Source organism: Bombina bombina, chromosome 3, assembly GCF_027579735.1.
Source record: "Bombina bombina isolate aBomBom1 chromosome 3, aBomBom1.pri, whole genome shotgun sequence".
In the NCBI taxonomy this organism is placed as follows: domain Eukaryota; kingdom Metazoa; phylum Chordata; class Amphibia; order Anura; family Bombinatoridae; genus Bombina; species Bombina bombina.
This window is the reverse complement of record NC_069501.1, coordinates 208406812-208415561: the sequence shown is the minus strand read 5'-3', so window position 1 is coordinate 208415561 and position 8750 is coordinate 208406812. Positions and strand designations below refer to the sequence as shown.

The following is an 8750-nucleotide window of genomic DNA, read 5'->3' as shown; positions in this document are numbered from 1 at the left end:
GGAGCTATCTAAATGCACTGGTGAGCAAATAACATGATACATGTATGTGCAGCAATGCTTCTGACTCTACCTAGGTATTCCTTTCCTCAAAACAAATTAGATAATAGAAGTGCATTGGAAAGTTGTCAAAACCACATGATCTACCTTAATAATGAAAGAAAAAAAAATGGTTTTATGTCCCCTTTTAAATAAAAAAGTAAAAGTAGAGAAACAGTGCATTAAAGTATGAAGTATCAAGATTTGAAACTGATTTTAAATCTGGCAAAGCATTAAAAACAATTTTTTTAAATTGACATAAAACACCTTGTAATGACAAGACTTTTCTGTAGTCTTGTAATAAATTAACAAATGAACATGCCAGCTTAGTGTAACAGCTTTCTAAATATATTCATTCTTTATTTGTTGAAATTATGAAATTATTTTTCAACGCTCAGACATCCCTAGCTGCTTGCCTTATTTGTAGGAGCCAAAAGAGACTTTTTATTGTCTTGCCACTGTCATTCATGTCCCTTTAAGAGGGTTTTACTATTGAAGTGGTATAAAATTGTCATTTAAAAAGGCAATTGTAAAATACTACAATTTTAAATGTTGCCATCTTTAAGTAGCATGAACAGTTCATAAGAGATTAACTAACTGTATCAACTCCTATGCATAAGCGTAATGCGCCTAGGGTAGCAACCTTGGCCATGTCTTCCTGAACAGTATGAGTTACACATGTTGCAGGGTGTGCAGGGAGGAACAACATGAATACTACTGTCCAGCACTTTTTATGTGCAGTCCAGAGGCACAATACATGTTTCTCCCTGCGCAACTTGCAGCATGTATAACGCATTACTGTTAAGGCAAACATGGCAGAGGTGGCAACCTTAGCATAACGCAGCACCATCTGCAGAAGAGAAAATTAGGCTGGTGCTAATGTATAACAACAGCATTAAATGCTGTTAAAAGACAATACCTAAAAAAGAAAACAGAGACGCACTTAACTGAGACAGAACAAACGACTTGTGACTAATCTGTTAGGTAGCTTCTGCTGGACGTTGCTGTTCCTGGTTGTTCTATTAGTTGCTCAGTAACCAATAGTTCACCTGCTGAAAACAAGAAACTGTTACTTGTTACAAACTTCTTCCTATGAACTTTTTTTTTTTACTTTCATACAAAGTAAATTAGCACATTCCAGCCACATTATATTCAGTTTTTTAAATTTGTTCTCCAGACCTTGTCTCGTTGCTTTGGCCCTGTGTCCCCCCTCCAGATGGGCATTGTTACCCACACTTTTATAGGGACATGAAAAGTGGAATTTTGAATGCACATGGCATCACCGTCCACAAAAAAAATGGTTAAAAGGATACACGTCGGCAATCAATGTACTGCATTACTAATTAATATAGGATTTTTCCCCTTTTGCCTCCTATATTGACCAGTTTTCATCTCCACAACTGTTTGACACAGCCAATCAAAGACGTTGCTACATAAGCTGTGCCTGTAATGTGCAACTAAGCAAATTTTTAGAAATACTTTTTGGGTTACAACATTTCTTGTAAAAGATATTGACCACAGTAACTTAATTTTAATTATAGCCTGGCAGTGGGGCACTGTGCCAGGTCGATTCCCAAGCAGAAACTGTATGCCGTTTTACATCTTGTAATTACTACAATTCTTTACTAGCATAACACTGTATAGCTATAGCTATTTTTCACAGTTATTAACCCACTGGATTAACTGAATTATTAGTGTTTAGAGTTTACATTTAGTTCATTATATTTATACTACTCATGTGTGCCACTTCTGCACATTTATACACTTTTACTTGTAATTATTAAAACAGAGAGATCCATGAATTCTGGCCTGTTTGTCATGCTGTAGCAGTAACAGGCCTTGGTGTTTAACTGTGCACTATGTATATGTTTGTATAATAGTATGATAAGTTAATAGGATGATATTTCAATATATCTGGGTCATACCTTTTAATTGCGGTGCCCAAGACCTAGGGCCTGGGTCACTATGCAATGTCCTAGGGCCTTTTTTTGCCTTCTACTTCTTCAATTTTTATGTTTAATTATGATATTTGCCTGCAGTATATCAGTTGCACTATATGTTATGTGCAATTACACATTGGGCGTTCAAACACAGAACTCATCCATATAGCTCAAAGATGAATTTGCAGAGGATCTTGGACCACACCTCTAGATCCCTGCCCTATCTGATATAATTCCCTTTCTAATGCCCCAGGCAATGCACCGTGTATGTAACATGTGAGACTGTAGCGCTGTCGTGCTGCACGACGTAATTATATTGTTAACAGGCAGCTCATTGTTTAACAAAAATGATTTTATTATTCTGTGTATGCGGACCCCGATCGGAAAGACGTGCAATCATTTGAAAAAGTTGTCCACATAAAACCACAAACTAGCCCCCTCCCCCTATAATGAACATCAGTTAAATAAATTTCAAAAGTTAATACTTTCGGCATTATCCAACTACTTATCCTAAAGTAACAAGCTGCCCCCATGACAACTAATTCACTGTCTGTACTGTGAAATCGGTAACCATAAACATTTCAATTCTCTAACGTAATAACGGGAAGTCAGGAAGGGAACACATACGCCCAGGATCTGCCAGAAAGCCCTAGCAACAACAATTGCGTCAGATTCGACCAATCACAGTGCAATATTTCCACTCCTCTTACAAAACCAACAGAATATTCTAGAGGTCTGGGCAACAATATAGACCCTCAACTACGTATTCCTCCGCCCTTTTCCGGCCGGAGAATATTTTTATTTTTAGACATATTTTAAATGAGTCCACAAATTCTTAATATATTTAAGAGAGTTTCATTGTTTGATAAAGAAATGAGTAATTTTATGCTACAATCTCTTTTAACACTGCACTTTATCCTGGGAGCTATTTTTTTTTATCTCCCTTGCGCATGAGTACTGTATTACGAAACCAGGTGATGCGTTCCGTAAGGGTATAAATAACAGAAGTTTGGGGCAGGACTCAGTTATAATTCTACAGCGCAAGAGACGATTTTTCCTTGTCGTATTGGGGCATTTTATTTTCGGTTGGGAGCAGTTGAAAGAAGGTATGGACGGTTTCGTTTTGTCTTATTATTATTAGATTGTATGGATCTGGCTAATATATTCGCTATAAATGAACGAATATTGGATTCTGTAGCTTGAAAAGTTAAATGGTTAAGGTTTACTGTACATGAGTCAATATTTCAACAGTATATTTTTATTTCTAGGTATAACGTAGTTTATTATATTCGGATTGTTATTTAGTGACTGGCACACCCTTATACTGTATCTAGTTTTTGGGGAGGGGTACGTAACGAGACAGTAATAGACTTACTTGAACACAAATGGCTTGTCAGCAGTTTCTGTAGTTGAAATTCATTGTTCACGTTTAATATTTAGTCATGTTCTGGGCTTTAATATAGAAATATCTTGTATGGTAAGACGCTTCAGGATCCATTTTGTTTTCTTGCATATATATTTGAAATGGTTTCTTACCTAAAGTACATTGCAGTCTTTTTTTTTTCCTTTTCTTTTTTTCTCCTCTAACTTGTCATTATTCTGGTTATTTTTATAATGGCAGTAAATCAATGATTTTGTTATTCAAGATGCTCATCAAATAAGTTTGATTTTATCTTCTCAGATGCAGTTTTAATAGTGAGTCACTAGTAAAATGATACTGCTGTACTTCAGTGTACCAGTATTCGAAATTTTAACTTTGTTTTGTTGAAGCTATGCTAGTAATCTGAAAAATGTAAGGATTTTTGCATCAGATCAGATACCTGTCTCTGAAGTTAAGTGGTTTCAATTATAGCATATATCTTGTACTTATGTGCCCTGTAATGTATGTGTAGCAGCAAAAGAAATGGTCTAATGTATGAAGCTTGTGGTTACTTAAAGGGACATGAAACACATTTTTCTTTCAGTATTTAGATAGAAAATACTTAAAAAAAAAAAAAATGCTTCATTCTCTTGGTATCCTTTGTTGGAGTGACAATGCACTTCTGAGAGCTATCTGAAAACATTGTTATGGCAATCCACTAGGCACATATATGCAGCCACCAATCAACAGCTAATCCCTGGCCCTATCTAGATATGCTTATGAAAGTATACCAAGATAACTAAGCAAATTTATATAGTAGAAGTAAATTGGAAAGTTTAAAATTGTATTTATCTGAATCATGACAGGGAATTTTTTATTTTATTTTTTATTATAAATAAAAACTAGACACTGTACTTGTGACAAGTATCAAGATTAACCTACAATTTTATTTTGTAGATCACAATGCAGATCTTTGTGAAAACCCTGACTGGCAAGACCATCACCCTAGAGGTTGAACCCAGTGACACTATTGAAAATGTGAAGGCAAAGATCCAAGACAAAGAAGGTATCCCACCAGACCAGCAGAGGTTGATCTTTGCTGGAAAGCAACTGGAAGATGGTCGCACCCTTTCTGACTACAACATCCAAAAAGAATCCACCCTTCACCTTGTACTTCGGTTGAGAGGTGGTATGCAGATCTTTGTAAAAACCCTGACAGGCAAGACCATCACCCTAGAGGTTGAACCCAGTGACACTATTGAAAATGTGAAAGCAAAGATCCAAGACAAAGAAGGTATCCCACCAGACCAGCAGAGGTTGATCTTTGCTGGAAAGCAACTGGAAGATGGTCGCACCCTTTCTGACTACAACATCCAAAAAGAATCCACCCTTCACCTTGTACTTCGGTTGAGAGGTGGTATGCAGATCTTTGTAAAAACCCTGACAGGCAAGACCATCACCCTAGAGGTTGAACCCAGTGACACTATTGAAAATGTGAAAGCAAAGATCCAAGACAAAGAAGGTATCCCACCAGACCAGCAGAGGTTGATCTTTGCTGGAAAGCAACTGGAAGATGGTCGCACCCTTTCTGACTACAACATCCAAAAAGAATCCACCCTTCACCTTGTACTTCGGTTGAGAGGTGGTATGCAGATCTTTGTAAAAACCCTGACAGGCAAGACCATCACCCTAGAGGTTGAACCCAGTGACACTATTGAAAATGTGAAAGCAAAGATCCAAGACAAAGAAGGTATCCCACCAGACCAGCAGAGGTTGATCTTTGCTGGAAAGCAACTGGAAGATGGTCGCACCCTTTCTGACTACAACATCCAAAAAGAATCCACCCTTCACCTTGTACTTCGGTTGAGAGGTGGTATGCAGATCTTTGTAAAAACCCTGACAGGCAAGACCATCACCCTAGAGGTTGAACCCAGTGACACTATTGAAAATGTGAAAGCAAAGATCCAAGACAAAGAAGGTATCCCACCAGACCAGCAGAGGTTGATCTTTGCTGGAAAGCAACTGGAAGATGGTCGCACCCTTTCTGACTACAACATCCAAAAAGAATCCACCCTTCACCTTGTACTTCGGTTGAGAGGTGGTATGCAGATCTTTGTAAAAACCCTGACAGGCAAGACCATCACCCTAGAGGTTGAACCCAGTGACACTATTGAAAATGTGAAAGCAAAGATCCAAGACAAAGAAGGTATCCCACCAGACCAGCAGAGGTTGATCTTTGCTGGAAAGCAACTGGAAGATGGTCGCACCCTTTCTGACTACAACATCCAAAAAGAATCCACCCTTCACCTTGTACTTCGGTTGAGAGGTGGTATGCAGATCTTTGTAAAAACCCTGACAGGCAAGACCATCACCCTAGAGGTTGAACCCAGTGACACTATTGAAAATGTGAAAGCAAAGATCCAAGACAAAGAAGGTATCCCACCAGACCAGCAGAGGTTGATCTTTGCTGGAAAGCAGCTGGAAGATGGTCGCACCCTTTCTGACTACAACATCCAAAAAGAATCCACCCTTCACCTTGTACTTCGGTTGAGAGGTGGTATGCAGATCTTTGTAAAAACCCTGACAGGCAAGACCATCACCCTAGAGGTTGAACCCAGTGACACTATTGAAAATGTGAAAGCAAAGATCCAAGACAAAGAAGGTATCCCACCAGACCAGCAGAGGTTGATCTTTGCTGGAAAGCAACTGGAAGATGGTCGCACCCTTTCTGACTACAACATCCAAAAAGAATCCACCCTTCACCTTGTACTTCGGTTGAGAGGTGGTATGCAGATCTTTGTAAAAACCCTGACAGGCAAGACCATCACCCTAGAGGTTGAACCCAGTGACACTATTGAAAATGTGAAAGCAAAGATCCAAGACAAAGAAGGTATCCCACCAGACCAGCAGAGGTTGATCTTTGCTGGAAAGCAACTGGAAGATGGTCGCACCCTTTCTGACTACAACATCCAAAAAGAATCCACCCTTCACCTTGTACTTCGTCTGAGAGGTGGCTGTTAAACCTGAAAGACTATTGTGTTGCTAGTAGCAGTACCTGTTGCAAAGTTCTTGTTTGTAGTAAAGATATATTAATGTCTTTGTGTATTCTAATAAAGTTTATTGCATACTATTTATTTTCTAGTCATTTGACTCACTAATCAACCATACAAAAAAGTTACGGGACAATCTACTCCAATAATTTTAGTTTAAAAAAATAATTGCTTTATTACCCATTCCCCAGTTTTGCACGGCCAACATGGTTGTATATAGATATATACTTTTACCTCCTTAATTACCTTGGAACTAAACCTCTTCTGGCAGCCCCCTAATCACATGGCTATTGGCTTGCATTTTAGCCAACTAGTGCTGTATCCTGCACATTGTAATTTACATGGGGCACATAAATTAGCAGTCTAGCTGTGAAAAGCTAAAAAAAAAAAGCATGTGATCAGAGGCTCTCTAGTGGTTTAGAAACAGGCGGACATTTAGGTTTAAACTGAGTATATTAATATAACAGTTGGTTGTGCAAAGCTAGGGAATGGGTAGCAAAGGTATTAATCTTCTTAAACAGTAGACTCCCTTTAAGTACAATTTTAAGGGTGTTTTAGTTGGTAATTTCCAGTTCTCAGGACTCAAATTTGCTTTTTGAGAAAGTTACTCAACCAATATTTCCTGTGCTATAGTTTAGACCACCTCCTAAAAATCTGGCTTACATAAGTATTAACCTAAGTTGATGGTGAAAATTAAAACGGCTTACTCTGTTTGAATCAAGTTTAAACAAATTTTCAATTTTATGCCGTTTTCTAATTTTACTTTGTTATACTGGTATCCTTTTGTTAAAAATCAAACTTGGGTAGACACAAGCAGCAGTGCATTTACTGGGTGCTAACTGATTAGTGGTAGCACAAATTTGCCTCTACATCAGCTTGTCCCTAGTAGCACTTTGCTGCTTCAAAAATAGATTCCAATAGATTAATTTGATAAGAGGATATTAGAATAATATGATATGAATCCTAAAAGAAATGTTGAATTCCCTATCCTTTAGTACTAAACACTATCAAGTAATTTTTAAAGGTTGTGTGGTGTTTAACATCTGAAGGAACATAAAGTCAAAATTGTGCTTTCTGAATTGATTGGGTATGCAATTTTAAACAACTTTATTTTTACCTATATTCAATTTGCTTTATTCTCTTGGTATCTTTTGAAGATCATAACTAGGTATGCTCATGAGCAGCAGTGCACTGCTGGGAGCGAACTGGTACTGCCTTTTTGTTATTGGCTCCCCAGATGTTCAGTTTGCTTCAGTAATGTATTGCCTACTGTCAATCTACTCCATTTAAAGGGATATTCCAGCCAAAATTGAAAACCCCATGGATGCATTTCGGTATTGAACAGAAGCAATTTTGTAATCTACATGTTTTGGCAAAAATGCTTCTAATAAAAGCTACAGCTGTTTCAAAAATGTATTTAAGTTTGCACTGTGCACCAGCGTTTTAAACACAACACTTGTTCAGAGAGCCTACGGTGCTTGTACCATCTGGTAATAACTCAATTTGTTAATTGGTGACATGATACAAGCCCCACTGATGATCTGAGCAGTTGCATTATTTAAAATGTGGGTGCAATGAAAATATCTAGCTAATGGCTATGCTGCACATGCAGAGAGAAATGTTCACACCAACAGTAAAATTACATGCAATATCTGAATAGTTTAAATTTGATTTCACTATCCCTTTTAATTTCTGTCAAGCATATGAAAAGGCACTAATATAATTTTTTATTTTTTTTTTGAATTGCACACATTTAAAACAATCTAAAAACAGAATTTGCCCATATCCTGATCTAAAAATCTAGTATTTAAACCTTTTAATAACTTAGAAGCTCCCTGTTTTATAACTGTTGATGAGGTTAGGTGAAAGGGACAGGAAAATCAGCCCCCCCCCCCCCCCCCCCAGCATGTGAAAAGAAAGATTAAACAGGAGAAAGGAATCTGACTTGAGTATACATCTAATTTGGGGCTTGGTCAGGAGTCTGACAATTAGCACACATTTAATTAAATTAGAAAAACTACATTGTTACAAAAACACTCCCAGATGGGCTAAATAAATCATCTACAAAGAAAAATCTAGTGTAAAATATCAGTGACCTTTTCCATTTACTTCAGTTATGAAACTGACTCCATTCTCTTGGTATCCTTTGTTAAAAATCATCTAGCAATATTGTTTCACATCACAGATTAGGAAGCAATACAACTAGCTTTTTTTTTTCCCAGCCAAAGCAAGAATGCAGAAAGATTAATGTTAGTAGTTTTATCTGTATAACGTGACAATAGCCAAATGTGTGTTCTATTCATAAGGGATCCAGGGCCTTTGAATGTTAAAGGGACAGTTTACTCAAAAATGTTCTCCCCTTTT

The 8750-nt window shown here is 37.5% G+C and overlaps 1 protein-coding gene across 1 annotated transcript; it reads left to right on the top strand.

Annotated features, from left to right (window-relative positions):
* The first annotated feature begins 2939 nt into the window (after window positions 1-2939).
* On the top strand, window positions 2940-6466 carry LOC128653056 (polyubiquitin-C). Its single transcript, XM_053706108.1, has 2 exons — window positions 2940-3082; window positions 4294-6466. The coding sequence occupies exon 2, from the start codon at window positions 4300-4302 to the stop codon at window positions 6355-6357; it is 2058 nt and encodes a 685-aa protein (XP_053562083.1). The 5' UTR covers window positions 2940-3082; window positions 4294-4299; the 3' UTR covers window positions 6358-6466.
* Window positions 6467-8750: the final 2284 nt, after the last annotated feature.

Bases quoted from the DNA above. Each gene is read 5' to 3' on its own strand.
- LOC128653056 (XM_053706108.1), top strand. From the start codon at position 4,300: ATGCAGATCTTTGTGAAAACCCTGACTGGCAAGACCATCACCCTAGAG.